This window comes from Pholcus phalangioides, unplaced genomic scaffold (genome assembly GCF_987345545.1).
Source record: "Pholcus phalangioides strain wild (caught in Gottingen) unplaced genomic scaffold, Ppha-v1.0 ptg000011l_1, whole genome shotgun sequence".
Classification (NCBI taxonomy): Eukaryota; Metazoa; Arthropoda; class Arachnida; order Araneae; family Pholcidae; genus Pholcus; species Pholcus phalangioides.
The window spans coordinates 6978860-6999328 of record NW_028301604.1 but is presented as its reverse complement, the minus strand read 5'-3'; the positions used below and the strand labels follow the sequence as shown (position 1 = coordinate 6999328).

At 34.3% G+C, this 20469-nt stretch overlaps 1 protein-coding gene across 1 annotated transcript in view; it reads left to right on the top strand.

Annotated features, from left to right (window-relative positions):
- The first annotated feature begins 1658 nt into the window (after positions 1 to 1658).
- LOC149079996 (uncharacterized) overlaps positions 1659 to 20469 on the top strand; it is a 39980-nt gene continuing 21169 nt past the window's right edge. The window contains exons 1-3 of the mRNA XM_089238913.1: positions 1659 to 1797; positions 12984 to 13176; positions 15262 to 15522. Of these exons, the coding sequence (XP_089095039.1) occupies positions 12989 to 13176; positions 15262 to 15522 (449 nt within the window). The 5' untranslated portion in view covers positions 1659 to 1797; positions 12984 to 12988. The remainder of the gene's footprint in view (positions 1798 to 12983; positions 13177 to 15261; positions 15523 to 20469) is intronic.

Below are 20469 nucleotides of genomic sequence, written 5' to 3'. Positions count from 1 at the left end.
CAGAGAGAGAAAGATAGAGATAGAGGTCTGAAATGAATTTTTTCCATTTGCGTTGGGCAGAGATATCTCGTCGCTCATCGTAAAACGGGTTCAGCACTACTACACCGAATTGCAGTTGATAAAAACGAATTTTAAGAAATGAAATGCTTAACTTGATACATACGTGGGACGAATATTCATATAAAAAGTCATAAGATATAATTTATAAGTTGAGAAAATAATTTCAATCCTTGATTTCAGGAACGTCTCGAAAAAAAAAATTTAACCATGCGGGACCTATTTTTGGTGCTTCTCTATCCACGTTTTCTTAGTCGACAATGATTTCTTTTGCCCATTCAACTCGGAGATTTGACACCCCTTCTAGAGCGGTGCCCCGTGCGGCCATGCGGGTTGCACGATTCAAGAGAAGCCCCTGCTTGATTTCATTGAAGAATAAAATTTCAAGAGGGTTTCGTTGAAAATATGGGAGAAAACCGTAACATTTTTACAAAAAAGTCAACATGCACAAATTGTACGAAAATACGGGAATATCCCAGGACACATGGTCACACAACTGCAGAGCCAAGTGAATTTTTCTTTCTAAAAATCATATCTACATAGCATCCATTCCGATATTGTTCTTGTATATCTTGTTCTGTATACAGTCGAAGCTGCTTATTAGAACCACTAACTATCTAACCGTGAGATGGCTCGGTCCATATCCTACGGAACTTCTAACCGTTATTAGAACCACTGATGATATTATCATTCGGATATTGTTATAGGGAAGGAGCGTCACGGATAAAAAAGTTTGAGAACTTCTACTTGCATTAGACAGTTACATTCTAACACCTCACAATAGCTGAATAAAAAAAAATTGCAGAATTCTAGCTTAAAGGGGAAAAAGACCCGTTTCAGAATGGAAAAAAAAAAAAAAAAAAAGGAATGAGATTGAACATTTTGTGGTCAAAATTATGTAGCACATAGTTTCCAATACTTTTCGTTTCATCGTCCCCCCCCCCTTCAAAATTTTTTCTTTTTATCGCCCCCCCCTTCAACGACCCCCCGGACTCTTCCATCACCCCCAGGGGGCGATATTGCTTACTTTGGGAAACAGTGATGTATAGCAGGCATCTTCAACCCGTTGCTCGCAAACACCACGGTGCTCCCTCAAGTACCCAGAGTGCTCGATGCTCGTGTCTGATTTCCTGCTCGCCAGTACTTGATGAAGGTTCCAATCAAACACCTTAGAGGAATTGTATTGAAGGATTGAAATAACATTTCATGCATTCGTATGTTAAACGTGCTGTAAGGGTGCTCTTCTTTTGATGATGGGTACAGGCAGTGCCGTCTTAACGCAAGGGTCCACCCGGGCACGGCTCGGGTGCCTCAAGAGAATAGGGACCTCAGAAAAATGAGTAGTTGAATTTTTCGAGAATTTGCCAGGTAGGGCCTCAGAAAAATCACTTGGTCCGGGGCCCGTGATGCTTTTTGAATATAGAAATCAATTGGTTATTGTTTTCAGAAACGTCAAGTCTCGATGTGATCACATTAAGCGGCGTGGACTGTATTTGCATTTAATCTCGATAAAATATGGTCATCCGAATCATCACTAGTTTTTTTGATGATTGTGATGGTGATGATGACGAAAGGGCTTTAACATCCTAAATATGGCAACAATCCCAATGTTGAGAAGTGATCACCAGTGGTCAGTCCTGAGCTAAGCGAGATGCTCTGCTGAAAATTATTAAATATGGTGGGGCATCGGGTGACCAACAGAAATTTATATTGATCTAGTCAAAGGATTCAAGAACTAACGTAAGTTTGATGACCATTGTTCCGGCATTTATTTGTTGTAGGATTTCATATATCGCTCTCTATTCACATTTCCCCTAATAATTTCTCTAGAATGTATTCCATTCCAACCGGTTGACATTCTATAAAAATTTAAGTTGCTTGTCAGTTGCAAAATTTAATTTAAAAAATTAATTTGAATCACATGAGTGAATTCGAACAATGTTTGATTTTCGTTCATTTATGAAACGAACATACTGAGATGCTGAATCCTAGTCAGTGGCTGTAAGTAGTTGTATAATGTGGATTAATTTCTAATTGTAATTTGATGCAGTTGACAGCAACTTTAGATTGTCTGTGTTTTTTAATCATCAGACAAATGAATAAGAAACTATATCACCTGTAACGTGTTTACTGAAAAAGGTAAAAAAAAAAAAATTGATAAAATTACAATATCTACTCCTTGATGATTTTCTATAAGGAGTGATAAATCTCTGATTGTTGTTAATGTTGAATAGATGAGTCGAATGACTGCCGCTGGAAACTGAGTGTTTAGTACACAAATTCTTGTTTTAACTCGTGTAGGTTTAATTACTAATGACCGGATATAGAAGCATTGCCATTCAAAATCAGCATATAAATTTAGATCCTAGTCTTATTTTTTTGTACGCATGAAATCATAATATAAATTGAACTGGAGTGAAGCGTTAACTCCAGTTCCACTTTAGTGGTATAGTAATATCCCAGAGTTACAAGATAGGTGGGACTGATTGTCGTCGGAGTATGTTTTCAATATAAATACACATGAATATAAATTAATTGGGACCGAAATGCTGGAAAAAAATGTATTTCCTTCTTACTATGGGTGTACAATAGGCTGCCAATATTGTACTTTTCTATGACTTCATAAAATTCACCTTGCCTTCCAACTGTGCAATCCAGTCCTTAGAAAAACTTTTTACTCCCTAAAATCGGTGCAGATGAAAGTCATGTATTAAACACTTTTAATGTTTTGATAATGCCTTGATTTATCGAAAGAAATAAGTTGCTTTTGTAGGTGCCAATGCTTCTCATTTATCCACAAGCCTTGTAGTAATCTTTCGGTTAAAAACCATATTTTTTAGATTTTTCTTATCTTTTTAGAAAAATCCAAACACAACCAAACATCTCAAATTATGCTTTGCTGAAATGAAAAATCCCAAAAGGAATACTCTTTCAGTCCTTGCAATTCCAGGCTGACCACATTTTCTTAAGTAAAATATGGACTTGTTATAGAGGACGTGCATGTAATGCTTATATACTTAAAACATTACATGCAATTAACGTGTGTATTTCCAATGGGGATTTTTTTTTATTGAAAAGCAATATTTGAGGTTTTGACAAAGGTTTTTGATGGAGGGTTTTAATGTCACAGTTTAAACTGTCAAAAACTGCCATGTGTCAAATACCTGCCAACCCTGATTGTAGAGTCATGATAATCTGAAGTGGATGGTACCAAGGCCACCATGGATTATCAGAAAACTGGAATTATCCGGGAAACAATAAAAAATGCTTTAAATGTTGGTTCTACTTAAAAGAAAAAGACAAGCACAAAGCAATACAGTGATACCCTCGGTTTGCTTCGATAATCCGTTTGGAAACAATTGGCGAAAACTGAGGCAACTATTTTCATACAAATCAATGTAAGTCCAATCAATTCCTTCTAGACACTCTAAAATAATACCAAAACACATTTTATAGAGAATAAATAGTGTTTAATATACTAAAAACAATAAGAAATTAATATAAAATGAATGCAAAAGACTAACGTAAAGAATAAATGAACATTTAACATGCCATTTACATTTTTATACCTTTCTGAAGACTCTTCTTGGCATATGGAAGATAATGAGGAGGGGGGAGAGAGGTGCAGATATTATTTGGAAGGAGAATCCTCTTCCATAAGGACCTTAAAGTCTGTTCCCGATATTTTGGGTCATCATGTAAATAAAAGCATATGTGTTATACTCAGTAATTGGATGAAGGCCTCTCCTACAGTGCAAAACCACCAAAAATATATCCCTTTGATCGTTTGTCCCTGGTATTGTAAAATATCTCATAATTTTTGATTTTTTTCGGTGTTAGAAGTTATCTGGCGGAATGGAAAAAAAAATATTTGTTAAAAATGGGTCAAAGTGTCTCCACTGCTGCTCTAGCTGTCAAATGAAAATGAAACGTTTCCTTGCTATAGTCATGAAACGAGCTCTTGCTTTGCCAACATATATGTGTGTGTCTGGTTTCACAAAGCCATTTTATATATATAATTTCTAGTTGCATTGAGGTGCCTATAAGCAGCAACAATTTCACTTTGGTAAACACAATATTTTTTCTTCTTCTTACACTTGAACTATGAAACTGAAAGGATGGTTGGGGGGGGGGGGGTCACTTATCGTAACGAGCTCATTCCAAAAAACTTTTCGCTGCTCTTCTCAAACAGCTCTCTTGAGTAGCACACTGTTTTTCTGTTCACAATCTATTTTTCCATTTTTTTTCCGTGACATATTTTTATGTATCATTTCCTAAGGTAATTTTAACCTTTTTTTATACTGATATAATTTTCTGAATAATCAACATATCAGAATCAGGGCCATCTTAAGAGCATCATGGACCCCAGGCCAAGTGATTTTTCTGAGGTCCTACCTGGCAAATTCTTGAAAATTTGAACCAGTTCTCATTTTTGTGAGGCCCCTCTTTTCTTTAGGCCCCTGGACCCATGCATTAAGATGGCACTGGTCAGAATATGTTCCCGGCACATTGGGCTTATAACACCAGCAAGGTAAGCCACTGAGAAGTGCAAAAAAGAGAATCATTGTGCATGTTTTTGAAGAGCTCTCAAAGAAAAATCCAACATCTGTGAAAGACTTGGAGAACGTGACAGCAGAACTAACAGGTGTCAGAAGAAACCATGTACAGAGAGCTTGGGAAGAGTTTCAGGACACCGGGTTACAGTTGTTACACCAGGGAAGAAAAGGAAAAAAAGAAAAACCTGTGCCTGGTAAATGTGAGGATTTTGTGTAAAGTGCAGTTTGGTGATGATTCACAATTATTTTAGAAGAAATGAAAAATTCTCAGTTTGAATAAAATTCTGCAATGCATTAATGATGATCTAGATTTGCCAAATTTTGGGAAAAATGACGCTTTACAGGTTAATTAGAAGTCTTGGATTTGTGTATAAAGCAAGGAGCAACACCCCTGTTATTGTCGAAAGAGATGACCCAATATTATGGCAGGCAGCACTTAAGAGCAATCTGGCATTTCCGCGATAAAGGTAAAACTATCTACTTTTTAGGTAAGTTTTGGATCAAATAAATGCACACAATCAGTTACGCGTGGTCTCGCATCATAATAAAGACCTAACTACAAGCGTACCTGGAGGTTTTATCGACAGGGTTGAAAGTCCCCATTGGGAAGGGTAGAAGGATAATCGTAGCTCACATTGGAAGTGATAGTAGTTTCATTGAAGGCAGTTGTTTGAGTCCATAAAGTCAAGAGATTATCACGAAGACATCAGTGGTGAAGTTTTCAAGACCTGAAGAGCATACTGTCTGAACTTTATCCAGATAGTGTCATCGTGATGGGCAACACTTCATACCACAGCTTTCGCGTGGGAAAAACCAAATTCGTCTTGGAGGGAACAGGATATCAACTGGTTGAAGCAAAGAAACAAAGTATTGGACGACTCCCTCATCAGATTAGAACTGTTACAGCTTGTGGAAAAATACAAAAATGAATGTGATAAGTATGTCGTAGATGAAGTAGCAAAACAGAATGGTCACAAATTCATCTGGTTATCTCCATACCATTGGATGCTGAATCCAATAGAATTAATTTGGGGCCAAGTTAAAGGATTTTCTGGTCAAAACAACAAAACATCCAAACTTCCACAAACCTTTGAATTATTAACTACTGCTTTGGATGATGTGACAGCGGACAGCTGGTGAAATGTGATTTCTCATATCATCGAGGAGGAGAAGAAGCTGTGACAACTGGATGCTAAGGTCGATCTGACATTTGAAGAGCTAATCATCAATCCATCACAGAGCTAATCAACATCCAATGAAAATGAAATGGAAGGAATTTCACTTACCAGTATCTATATAATAATATCCAATTAGTAGAATATTGAAATGCAGTAAAAAAAAATATAGATCTGTAAGTAATAAATAAAGAATGACAACAAAAGGGTAAGTTATTCATAATTTTTATTTCGTAATATATTTGATACTATATTCAGCCTAGAAAATATAGTGTGAATTAGCTCAAAAACAAAATTTTAGAATTTTGAAGGAAAAAAGTGAATAGAAAATAAGTAAAAGATTTCTGAGTATCTGTCCTAAAAACAGAGATGCCATTAAGGGGTGTGTGACAGGTACGGTTGCACCAGCCTTTTTTTTTTTGAGGGCTCCTGTACTTATTGTAATAGTAATATTAATACCAGGGGCATTATTTAAAAAAAGGTCGGTGAATTTCTAGGATGAAGAAAACATGAAACTGAGAATAGAATCTTACTGCAATAATGTGGAAGTGAGCATGAATTACACAAGTTCATTAACTGAAGGATGTACCTAGACAAGAAACATATTAAGTTACTGAAGGAGGTAAAAGGGGCAAAGAATATTTAAAGAGGAAAAATAAGAAAATAAGTCATAAATTTTATGATGCATTACTAATTTAGAGTAAATAATAGTTGAAATTTTTTTGATTAGATGTAAAATTTTTCAGGTGTTGAAAACATCGATTCTTTAAGTAATATTTAAGTACAGTAGAACTTGGTTAATTCAAACTTGATTAATTCAAATTTTGGATAATTTGAACTTTTACAAACTCCCCTTCAGTTTTCTGTCTAATTTAATGTTAAAATTTCTTGTTTAATTCAAAGTTGGAGGGGAAAAATTATGATTTTTGTATAAGAAAATTTATTTTGGAAAAATTCTAAAAGTCACACAGACTTTGTTTTACTTGACTAAGTTGTTAACAGCAAATTTTCAAAACAAAAGTTTTGAGTATTCTGTTTTTCTCTATTCTTTCTATGATAATTTAATGCCTATTTTGATATTGTTCAGCTGGAGTGCATTGAGAATGTGTACCACTTGATACCAATTATGTTGTTCAACCTATGGATCAAGGTGTACCATTCAAAATCTGAATATTTTTATAGTCAAACTATAAATGTAATACATTATTGAAAGTGTATTTCATTGATAGCAGAAGTGTCACGTTTGTTGTGTATCGCGAACATATATTCTATTTAAAATATAGCGATTGCTCAAAAAGATACTCAAGATAATTGTTGTGCCGTATAAAGTTTATTCTTAATGTTTCATTTTTTTTCTTCTTTACGGCACCTAACATATTTGTTTCCCTCATGATCTCGCTTCACACACTCAGCGTCTTTTAGTGCTTTGAGAAATTGCAGACTCATAGTCACAAAAGTATCCCGAAGTGCCTAGCACTTCAACACTAAGGACTACACCCTCATCGAACTCACAAGAACGAGCGTGTGTGTGTTCTGTCTCTTCTCTGCTAGAAACCAAATCTGTCTCACCATTCATATCAGAGTTGTTTTAGCTTCAGTTTCTTTGTTCGGATGAACAACTAATGTGATTGGTTAATACGGTGCTTTTGCACTCGTCACATATTAAGAAACCAAAGAATGAAAAGGAAAAGATGTTTTGTATTCCAACTGGTAAAATCCAGATTGTAGCGATAGCAATGATTCATAAGATAAAACGCCACATCTTTTCTAATGCCAGAGATATTTTTTAAAACAAGGATGTTAGGGCCTGACGACTTTTATGTCATGATTATGCTTCCATATATTGGCGTCAATGTTGTTGATGGATCCCAGCAAGTTATATCTAATATAAATTAAATGAATGCTCCGCGATTCTCAGCATGGAAAAGAATGTAGGGAGATGTTAACAAACATTTTAACTTCAAATTAATATTTGAAATGAGATATTTTGGATTTTTTGAATAAATACTTTAAAGGGGAAATTGCCATCATGACAAGAATGGCAAGCAAAATTTAGTAAAGTTTTGTAACCTATGATCATGAATCGCTTCCGTAAATAAGGCTTTAAACATGGTCAAGAAACTCTGCAGTGATGTTGATTCCAGAACAGTTGCTAAGTTAAATTATTATATAAATAATTAAAATTTGGGAAAGTTTCATAACTGATGATAAAATTTTAATAATTGATGACTATTATCTCCCTCCCATGTGAATGCTGATGATTAACTTGCAATTTGTAGCCTTTTTACAAGTCCAGGATAGATTAATTGGATAATTTAAATTTTGGATAAATTGAAGTTCTTTCCAGTGACTGGATTTTGAATAAACCAAGTTTATACAAATACAATGCCACAATAGGCAAAATGCCCAACGAGGTGGCTGACTATATATCATTGTTAAATTTGATTTTCAGTATCATGACAATAAAAATCTTTCAATTAACAGTTTTTAATATTTATTTGAATAATAAACTGCATTTTAAAATTACCAATAATTTCATTTTCACTAAAAAATGCCAATTTTATTTATAATTTTGAATTTTAAGAAAACAAATATTTGGCTGCCAAACATTTGGTATTCGGCCAAAACATCAGCCGAATATTCAGTATTCTGCTATTTTGCCAAATCACCATTCGTCCCATTCCTAAAAATCAGGGCCGGAACTATTTCGAAAAACATCTCTATTTTGATTTGTAATGTCAACTGTGTTTTTATTTCAACGTAATTTGGAAAATTGAAAATTTTATTATCTGTGTAAATTTGTAATAAAAGAATTTTTCTATCTCACATTTCAGGAAAACTCGCACATGTTCGTTAACACATGATGAAGAGGTGGGTAAAATTACAACCAATAGAGATAAAGGATGCGGAGTGATATTAAAAATTAGTAATGGCAGTTTGTGTACATTCAGACCCAAGATATCGGGAATAGACATTATAGTCTGTTTCAGGTTAACTTTGCAGTGAAGAGAAAGGTAGAGAATGTATTCCTTCGCCGCAAAATATAGTTCTCATATATCGGAGGTTTAAGATGAACCTTTATACAGAATGTTTAAATTTTTTATATGATTTTGAAAAAAATACTGAAAAACATCGTTTTGAACCGATATTTACTTGTTAAAAATTTTTAAATTATAAAAAATATTGGTTACCATTATCAAAAATCCATAGCAACGGCAACGACACTCTGGCGCGATATCCTAGAAATTTTCCGCGCCAATATCACTGTCATGTTTTTTCCGTTATACAATTGTATACTGTATATAAATATTTTTTTCATTATTTGGTTGAATTTTCCATAACGATACAATTTTTCATTGTTTTACTTGCAGTTATAGGCTTACACAAACACTTATATAAAATTTCCAGTTGCATGTCGTGAAAATTCGGAAATATATACATGATATCATGAGCTGTAATCTAAGTTACTGGTTGGGAGTACCTGGATGATGAAGGATTTTCCACAAATTAGTATTTTGATTATTTCGTTTAGTTTCTTCATTTTGACATCGTACACATGTATTATGTTCAGGCATTTCTCTCATATAACACATCAGAGACACATCTTTGCTCATTCACATAAAGCTGTAGACTTATTTGTGAAATAATCAAATAACATTAAATAATCAAAATGCCAATTTGTGGAATATCCTTTATTATCCAGGTATTCTCCGCCAGCCACTTAAATCACAGCTCATGATATCGCAGATATCTTTCTGAATTTTCACAACATTCAACTGGAATTTTATATAAGTTGCACTATATATCTGGCAACCAAATTTGAAAAAATAGATATTTCCTGCGCATGCACAATTAAAAATTATTTACTGAAAATACTTGTATCTAATTGAATAACAAACTTTCAAATTCTAAATTTCTATCAGTGGCATCTCATGTATAGTGCATAGTAGATTTTTTGTGAATTTTATGAAAATTGGTTGAAACCCTGTATGTTATAAGCAAAAAACATGCAATGAAAATTGGAATTTTTACAGGAAACATATCTTCATGAATATATATGAAGATACAATTCTTATGTTCTATTATCACGAAAATGCACACAAATATTACACAGTTAGTACAATGATTTGTGAAAGTTACAAGTCATTTGCAGTGTTTCATCATACAGGGTTGATAAAAACCTTTTTTGCTTATTTAATTTTTTGTTGGTTCCCTAAATGCACTCAAGACTAAATTTTCACAGGAAATTGTGAGCACAAGCGTAGGGTTCATGTGACTGAAATTTAAGAACAATTTGTCCGGTACTTTTCTAGAAATTCGAGAGCATGTTGAAACTTGAGAAAAGACAGATTTTTTGTAATACAGTGTAGATGCTATACCACAAAGGTGAACAAATCCCAGGTGCCTGTTTGCCGCGGCGACTAAATAATTAGTATTGGTGCCTAAAATTTTCTAAATGTGGTTGTCAAATTGCAGTCTAAGAATGACACAAAAATTTCTGATTTCATTATGCTACATTGGAAAAGTGAAAGAAAACATTATTTTGGACAGTTTTCTTGAGCAAAATACCATGCTTGGCTCCTAAGAAATGGGCTGGCGCCTAAATTTTTTTTTTCGGTTTGTCAATTTCTGTTGTACGTGCAGACCTGCCAACTCCCTGGATTTAGGCGGGAGACTCTGGATTTTTCATCCTTCCTCCCATTCTTCGGATTGTGGCAGAAAATTAGATTTTACGTGAGCTTTCACATTGTCGTGACGTCAATGACTGCCATCGTCGTTAAGGAAAACACCCATAGAGGACGGCTGTGGTCATTTCCATTAAGCAGCCGTAAAAAGGTGTCTTGGTGACCGCATTTCAGCAACTGGCAAAGACGTGACTTTGTTTATGTAGCATTTATCAGGGGCATGACCTTGGTTGCCGAAATTCCTGTTTAATTGTTATTGTATTCCATTAACAGTCGTGTGGTAAACATAAGTTTTCTCGTCAGCAGCTTTGTATTTTGAAGTTTTTTAAATTGTTTCCTCCGATTAAATATGTTTTCAGAAAGAAAATATAAAACTTTAAGCTATATAAAGCTTTTAAGAGTTGATATACCCAAGATTATCAATCACTGATAGCATCCACGAAAGGAAACACTTATGTTTTATGAAAAGTATGTAGATGTGATTTCTCTCTGTATTCTGCATGGAAAGACTGACATGGAATTATATTCTGCTCTAGGGCAATGCAGAACCAGCCTTGGGGGGGGGGGGATGGAACTTGTTCTTAATTTAAAAAATTTTTTTTGTGAATTTTTTTGATCGAGTCTATGAGTGCCAGGGTGGGGAGAATCTCCTGATTTCTGGATTCCAAAAGTTGGCACGTCTGTACGTGTATGTTGTGTTTCAAAAAATGAATGTGAAAAGGGCGCACAAAGATGAAAGAGGGACTGAGAAGATTTGGGGGATGGGATTGATGGTAAACGACACTGAGATACTGATAGATTCCACCTGCCTTTCCAGTGATTTTACTTAAGTAATTAGGGGAAATGACATTGTGCCTTATTATAAAGAAAATGGTCAAACTTGCTCCTCTTTTTCAATGATCCCTGAAAGTTAAAATGGTCTTTGTCCATTTAAGGGGGAGTCCAATATTTTATTACACCAGTTACCCACTATAGAGCTAGGGACTGTCTAGTCCCTTTCAAACTAAAATTACTATACCATACATACATAATACATGGTATTCCTGAAAACTATGGTATGGCATTCCTTATTGGAGTATGCTGTAAGTTTTTGGAGACCATACCTACAGAGAGACATAGACTTTGTTGAGTGTGTGCAGAGAAGAGCTACGCATACACTCTTGTTGGTGCACTGGACTTGACCTATGGAGAAAGAGTTGATTTTCTCAATATGTTAACTTCGGAAGAACACAGTGTTGATGGGATATGATTGAAGTGTTTAAAATTTTCAACTGAATGGATAGGATGGATACACCATGAATCGAGTGTTTGGATAAAGGGACACCAGTATCGATTACTTAGGTTGTGGTGTTTTGCAGGGAATTTTTTTCTAACAGGGTTTTAAATGAGTAGAATAGCTTACCCCTGGGAGTCATGAATTTTACCACAGTTGACAAAGAAAAAGAAATATAATATTTATAATGAGATGTATCAAGAAGCTATCCATACTTAAATACGGCAACCATAATAATTTGTTATGGGCAGTGCATTTTCATTTATCACAATAATCATTATTTTTTGGGTGGCATGGAGTTTGGATACCCTTTAGAAATTCACCAAATGTGGCACCTTGGTTACGCTTGTTTTCTCTGTGCTTGCCAGGTCAGACTGGATTTTACAGTCTCGTTTGTCTACTATAGGGCTTTAAACCTGCTAAGTGAAATAATATTAACACAGTGTCTTTATAATAATAATAACAGCTACAATAATAGGGGCCTACTCATAGTAACAATAATGATGGTTTTGTTGATTTCATCCAAATGTGGTTCGGGTGCCTCAGTAATAATGGCTCTACTATCATTCATTGATTCACACAAGCATTCCAGTAAATTTGCTTTGCCATAAGCAGCTGTATTTATTATTCATTCGGGGGTGAGGGGTCACGAGTTGTCATGGCAAAATGAAAGTGAAATCACATCTATCGTTATATCTGTAGGCTGTAGCTATTTTACTATGTACATTCTTTTATGCCTCATTTGCATATTCATATGCAGGTGTTGGCAATTGGGTGAAACATTTTGTTTTATTGTATTGCTGAATTTTGAGCCATTTCACTTTCATCGTGTGGGTGCTACTTCTGCATGTTCTGCTCGCAGTCACATTTCCACATCATTTTTTCCCCCCATTGTTTTTACGGTGCTAAATTGCTTCTCTTGGTCCAAGGCTTTGCAATGACTTCAACCCCTGCTGGTATTTCCAATGAATTTTACTTTTTTTTTTAAAAATTGGGTAGTACGGTCATTCAATTCCATGGATAAAAAGTATGTGGATTATTCTGATATATAACCTGGATTATTTCTGCAGTGGAGAAAGGAGGATAAAAAAGAAAAAAAAAATCAGGTGAGAGGAGTAAAAAAAAAGATTAAAAATTTATCTATGGTCAGTGCTGTTCTTAGAAATATTTTTAATAGTTTTTTCCAACTTTGAAGAATCATTTGCTTAATAACATGCAATATTTTGCTCAAATATAGGAATAATGAATTCTGACACAAGCTTCAAGCCAGGCTATAAGCCTGAAAGTGACTTGAACTGCAATGAAAATATGGAGTCTACTCAGCACATGCATATGGACCCAATTTCAAATGAAGATAATAACCAATCGGTGTCATCTTTCATACAAGACAGCTCTGATTTGCAGTGGTGTATGGATGATGCATGTGCAAGGTATTTTTACTGGACTTTTCAGATTTTATTTATAAATATGTAATGCATCTAATCTATATAATAAGTGATGTGTTTTATGTAAATTTTTTTATTAGAATAGGCCATGTTTAAGATTAGGGAATTAAATTTTTGTCTGAAGAAAAAATACTTGTTCCAATAGTGCATCAAATAAATTAAAGTATTTGAGACAACAGTATTATATACAGTTGACACTTGATTTTATAAACCTCCAGTTTAGGAACACTCTTTTTTACGAACTCGTCCTCTGTTCTGAACAGCATGCTGTAGAGCTAATGTTAAATTCCGCTCTACTTTACAAACTCATTTCTATCAACTCTCTATTTTATAAACTCTTTTCTTCTGCTATAGTTTTTTCAGCTATTTTATTCTTCCAGCCACCTCCAAGTTCATTTAAATCAAAAGTAAACTTCAATTCGGACAGTCTATGTGCATGTTTTTAGAGAAAATAGAGGAAGAAAGGGGGAGATGTGAGTTTTTACCAATTCGCCATCACCAACATACAGGTGTTTTGTGAATATGTGCCAGGAAGAAGAATTCAGTTGTTGGAAGGGGTGACCATCAGTTGATGATGCAATGGCAATGTAATTCACTCTTTTTGCATTATGATTGGATAAACTGATGGTTTAATTGTATGGTACATTAGGTTGTTGATAGGTCATTTCTAAGTTGAGATTCAATCAAACTCTATTTCAGCCAAGATCGTCTACTATTTCATCTACTTTCTTCTTCATAGTGGAAAATATTGTACTTGCAAAGTGGATGGAAAAAAAAATTTTTTTGAAAGAAATAAATGTGCAAACTCACTCTTTTACAAAGACAAAAAAATGCCGAAAAGTACAGGATTAAAAAATTACATTGAGTCCTCTGATCAAACATCAGCAACAGATTGTTTCTACTGTAATGGTATGAACCCACCACGGGTGGAGAGGGACTACCCCAGTCAAATATAAGTGCTAATTAATTTATATATTTTTTAAAGTAATAGTTTCACCTGAAAAGTTGAGTTACGTCGTCTGGGGTCAGTCAAGTCATCCGGATACGTCTGCCTTGTGATTCTTTGCAGAAAAACGACATGGCATCACCGTTGCTTCTGCCATCTGACAGCTCTGGAATAATAGATATTATGCAAATGGGGTGGGATCGGCACTGTTTGGTCCACTCGACAACAGCCAACCCTTCATAAGGTAATAGCGAGATCACATCTTTGCATTCCTTTTCAACTTCACTGTCATGTAGGTTCATCTCAATAACTTTCTTTTTCTGTCATACTCCAACCCCACCTGGGGAGTCTGGTCCTCCGTCATCCATGTTCCTGAATTCAACTCTGGCCACATGTTCATCTTCTAAGGTTCATAAAGTAAAGGAAATTGGTGGTGTAGAGTGGTAGAAAAACACTTTGAAGCACTGACTCTCCGTAAATTGAAGATCCGGACTGTCGCATTGAGGGATTCAGACTTATGGTGAAATTCAAACGTTGTCAAAATTTGTGAGATTTTAATAAGTTTAAATAATGTTAAATTCAGTGATAAAAGTTGATTGTAATAAGTTCCAATTCTCCACTCTTGTTGTGCTTGCTCGTGATGCTTACTTATTTTTGATCCCGGTTGTGACAAAATCGTCACATACAGCAAGTGTTTCCAATGGCATTCCACCATTCTGAAAATATTTTAGGGAAGAGAGATTCGCATGAAATGTTATTCTGCATCAATTCTACGGAATCTTATATTTACCAAAATGATGCGATGAAGCAAATGAAAATAAGTGATTTGTATGTTAACCAATAAGGTTGAATGACTAACTCATTTTTCATTTCCTGCATTTTTTCATCATCTTTCCTATTTATGAACTTCTAATTTTATGAACTAATTATCAAGTCCGTATGGGTTCGTCAAAACGAGCATCAACAGTATTGTGCATTTAGATCTAATTTGAATTTTGCAACTCAATTTCCAAACTTGAAAATCTTCATTAAAATAATTGCATTTCAGAATAGATAATTACAAATACTGTAAATAGCTATATAAGGTGATCGATACATATTTTTGTTTTTTAAAATTCTCTTAGAAAATACAATGATGACTATGTCAGTCATCCAACTAGCATATTCTCCTTTGATGAAACACAGTCCAGCTATGATGACATTTCTAAGAATATAGATGCCAATTTAGCTGAAATTGACATGGAAACATTTTGTTCTGAAGATATTCATTCTATTCTGCCTCTGCCTCCTGTTTTTGGTGAAAGCATATCTTCTTACACAGATAACACCCATAACACAACAGAGTCTTGTACTTCAACTGGAAAAATGGAAACTGCATCTCACAGGTATGAATTTACAATTTGAGTTTCTGATTCTGTTTAACTTAATCCAATTTATTGGTATCAGGTTGTTGATTAGTGAATAGATATTTAAATTTCTGAATTTATTTAGACTTGTATACATCAAGTTAACTGGTATAAGAGAAACTTGGTGCAATTATAAAGGGTAGGTATTTAAACAAAATTTTATATGAACACAAGGACCACACAACAGCCAAAATGTCCAGCAATATGTCTCAAATGAAAAAAGAAGAAAAAGTGTCTATAAAAAGTATAACAGTCAAAACTCTATCACTTAAATTTTGTCTCATAATTTTAATCTTCCAAGTGATATATTTCTATAAATCGTAAGGTCCTATATAATTAAAATATACGTTAACTCAAACCATATCAATCATTCTTAATCTGTTTGAATGCCATTTTCTTATCAAGATAAATATCTCTGTCATTATCTGTGGAACAGAAAACATTATCTGCATTCATCTTTTTCCAGCAAAAAGCAAAACAGAGACAAGCTGAGAGATTCTGACAGGCCTGAAAGCAGAACGTACAAAAATCTGATATGGGGGAGACTGTTGTTCAGTGAAACCTTCTCTTAAGGGACAACCCTCAGACGCAGTCACCCATCTTTTACGGCCAAATAATAATTTCCTTTTGTATAATGAGAGTATTTCGAACCCCTGATTGATGGTTACCTTTGTTTAATGAACAAATTTTTTTGTCCTGCCGGTGTCAAATTATTACACATTATTAAACATTATTTTTCAAACTTTTTTTCCAAGTCTGTTTTTGCCATAAAAATTTCACTAAATTCATTATCTACTATAACCATGAGATATGGACTTTAGAGCAGGTTAAAATGTTCCAAGGGGCAACATTGGGTCTTGTACCTTGAAACATGTAATGCTGTATCTTGAAACAAAATTACAATGACAAAAAATACAAATATTATGAGAGAAACAATATGAGTATTTTTTAATATAAATCATATATTGAAACAAAACATATCAAAATAAAGACATAAATGTGGTTATTAATAATATATTTGCACAAAAGTAACAATGATGGAGGCAGAAATGTATTTGTGTAGATGAAATGCAGACTTGCCAACTCTCCCGATCTTAACAGAAAATTAGATTTTACGCGAACTTTCACGTTGTCGTGGCGTCAATGATTACCGTCGTCGTTAGGGAACACACCCATAGGGGACAGCCGTAGTCATTTCCATCGAGCAGTTTTAAAAAAAGTCTCTGTGACCGCATTTAAGCAACTGGCAAAGATGCGCCTTGGTTTTCATAGTGTTTATCGGCAATCATTTATCAGGGGCATGACCTTGGTAGTCGAAATTCCTGTATAATTGTTATTGTATTCCATTAACAGCCGTGCTGTAAACATGTTTTTTCGTCGGCTGCTTTGTAATTTGAATTTTTTTAAATTGTTTCTTCCGATTAAACATCTTCAGAAAGAAAATATAAAACTTTAAGCTATATAAAGCTAAATATAAAGCTTTTAAGAGTTCATATACCCAAGATTATCAATCACTGATAGCATCCACGAAAGGAAACACTTATACTTTATGAACAGTATGTAGATGTGACTTCTCTAATCTGCATGGAAAGACTGACATGGAATTATATTCTGCTCGGGGGCAATGCAGAACCTGCCTTGGGGGGGGGGAGAAATGTAACTTTTTCTTAATTGATTAAAAAATTTTTTTTTTATGAACTTTTTTTGATCGAGTCTATATGAATGTCGGGGGGGGGGTACCCCCCTCAGGAGAACGTCTGGAAATGCCTCAAATTATTTTAGCCTCATAATTATTATTAATTATACTTGCAGAAAGGAAAATTAAATGTTTTTAAATTTTTAGCTCTGTCTGTTCCTTTGATGCTAGATGATTTCTTTGGAGATACAACATCTGTGATGTCAACATTTGCTATATCTGGCACTGATGAAAGATAAAATATTTCCTCACCCCTCCTCCTAAGGAAATTCAGTTTTGTTGAACATATCCTACACTGTAACAACAAATTTGATCAGTAAATAATCAATGGTGGATCGAAGAGAAGAAATAAATGTAGCAGAAGTTTTTGTAAGAGAGACTTATAGAACTAAAATTTAAAATATAAATTGTAATTAAAATTAAAAGAAGTAGTATTAAAAGTTGGTGCTTGTTGGTTATTCCAAGGTATACTAGAAAAATTTCATGTTTTATACTGTTCCAATCTTTTTTGTTTCAAGGTACATGATGTTCCACCATTTGTGAAAAATATTCACTTTATCCACAGTGAGAGGATTGAGGACTTGGTATGTCCTTAATCATATCAAGCCTCCTCACTCAATATGGTTCGTCAGGTGATTGCATAGATTATAGTTACTAAATATCCACCATAAAATACCTTGGTATTTATATTGGTCAAAATTTAAAATGGCTCTCGCATTGTAATTATTTAAAAGCAAAACTCTCTTTGTCATTATTTACAAATTGTACAATCTGAAACCATATGTAAACCAATCTTTTTTGTTGACATATTATCATTCAATGTTCTAATCACACTTACTTTATGGTCTGCCACTCTGGGGTAGTGATTATCTTACCACTCTATTGCTCCCTTAATTTCCTTACAAAAAAAAGCTATCAGAATTTTGATGGGAAATTACATCACTCCTTCAAATGAACTTTTTCTACACCTAAATATCCTACCCTTAAGGCATTTATATTTTTTTATTTCCATACTTATAATCAAGAAAAAACAGTTCCCTTTACCTTTGAATAAGTACTGAAACTATAAATGCTGGAGTTGGGGGGGGGGAGGAGGCTGAGGCTGGGTATGCCCTGTTAATAATTTTTGCGAGGGGGCTCAGCCCCCAATAATTAATGAACATACAGTGCAGCACATCATAACCTCCTGCACAAGGGCTTGAGTCCCGTATGTATGGGACAACTGGAAAATTTCAGCCCCCCCCCCTTAATGTTTTCTTCATGTTGCCGCCTGTGGGGTGAAACAACATTCAGTTGTGAGCTTATGTATTTCTAATCTCTTGCACTTCGAAAACATCAGCTAGAGTGCAATACTATGAAAACTCAACTGTTTCAAGGTTTACTATGGTTAAGGTACAACAGTTTTCGGTACATCACAGAACCACTAGTTTCTGTTATGGAACAATCTCTGGGGATATTTTAAGAAAAGAAGTAAAAAAAAACTTTTGTGTAGCACTGTTATGGTGATTTTTACTGCAAAAAATTTTCAGTTAGCTGAGGGCTTTTTGCAGAACAATGCAAGACATTCTGTTTTGGGGATAACAGGTTTTTTTGGGTAAATGCTAACATTATCTTAGGTCACTCTCAGTTCTTTGAGAAACAAGTAATTTGACTTATCAGATTTACCTGAGAAAAAAATTAAATAAAACCACTTACACTATGTTCTACCAATAGATAGTCTCCCATCAAAAGATATTTAATGATTTACTCAAAATTATTGGGAATTGAATGCAAAGTTAGACATTGCCTAATTGGTTGTAAAATCTGTAGATACCAAAAATAATCAAGACTGGTTTTGAGAAAATCTTGCTCATATTGATCACTGTTTATAGAAGGTTCTCACAGTTTATACCTGGAAGTTTAAATCCTCCTTGATTGCTTCACGCTTGTGCTTACACATGCAGGAAAAATTTCATAATGAAGGTTAAAAATATAATTTCACCTTTGTTTATGGAGAGAGAGATATAACACTGATCATATGCTTTTGACATTTTTTTGTCTTCTAACCCAAAGCGCATAGCATAAATATTGGTATCCTGAATGTAACATTTTTTCCGCTTGCAAACATGATTTTATTTATAATGAGCCTGTATCTGCTTATGTCTTCACAACGACTATACCTGTGATGACTTAAAAGCTCACTACATACATGCATTTCAAGGTTTAGGAAAGCTTGAGGTAATAGTCCCCAACTTCTATGTGCCTGATATCATGAGTTTGATTTCTTCCCCTTTTGGCAGTAGGTGCAAAAAATATATCTACAGAGAAACTTTTGGATGTAGACAAGTTTAGCTGTAAATGTACTTGCAGGACTGTCTGTTGGTTAATGGCTAATGTTATCTCTATAATGTTGTTAATTTAATTGAAAATTGAGAAATAATCATGCATAGTCAAATAAGTGTTCATACTTGGAACAATTTTGAACTTTATATGAAAAATTAACCCCTTAATGAAATGTTAAAATTAAAAAACCTACATTTTCTGAAAAGTGTCTATGCTCTTTGTACTGCTAATTTGAAAACTTTAAGTGTACATTTAGTACCAAAAAAGATGTTTGTCCCAAGTTAGGCACGAGTATCTTGAGACAGTATAGTTTTTGTGTGTTGTCTCATGTTTAAATGCCTTAGTTTGAACTTGGACAGGTTAAATCTTTTTAAAATAAAGTTCTAAGACAATACCAGACTGAATGAATGAATGCCAGAACTTTGCCACTGGACTTATCCTGTTGCCGAGATCTCTTCCAGCCCAGCTTCTTGGCAGAGTATGGAACAGACAATACCAGACTGAAAACAGTTCATAAATAATTTTATTCATCAAAAATAATGTCACAACCTTAATGAAAAAATCACTGAGTAAGTTCTCTTGTAAGAAAATATCACACATCACAGCATACATTCAAAAAAGTAGCAAATGACCTTAAGAAGTAGAAGGAACTAAACAAAACTAGAAAAACTTGAACAAAGTTTAGAAACGTTAATATGTGTAGTGACTGGCTGACATGAACAATGAACAAAACATTGCAATGTTTGAAAAGCTAGAGGACAAAGTTTAGCAATCTTGGTGAACGCTACCATAATTTATATCACCTCATCTCATTTATTAAAATTGAATGAATGTCATCAACATTTGGAAATGAGAACACATCTGTTTTATGCATGTAAGTTCTCATAAAACGAATTGTGAGCAGCTGC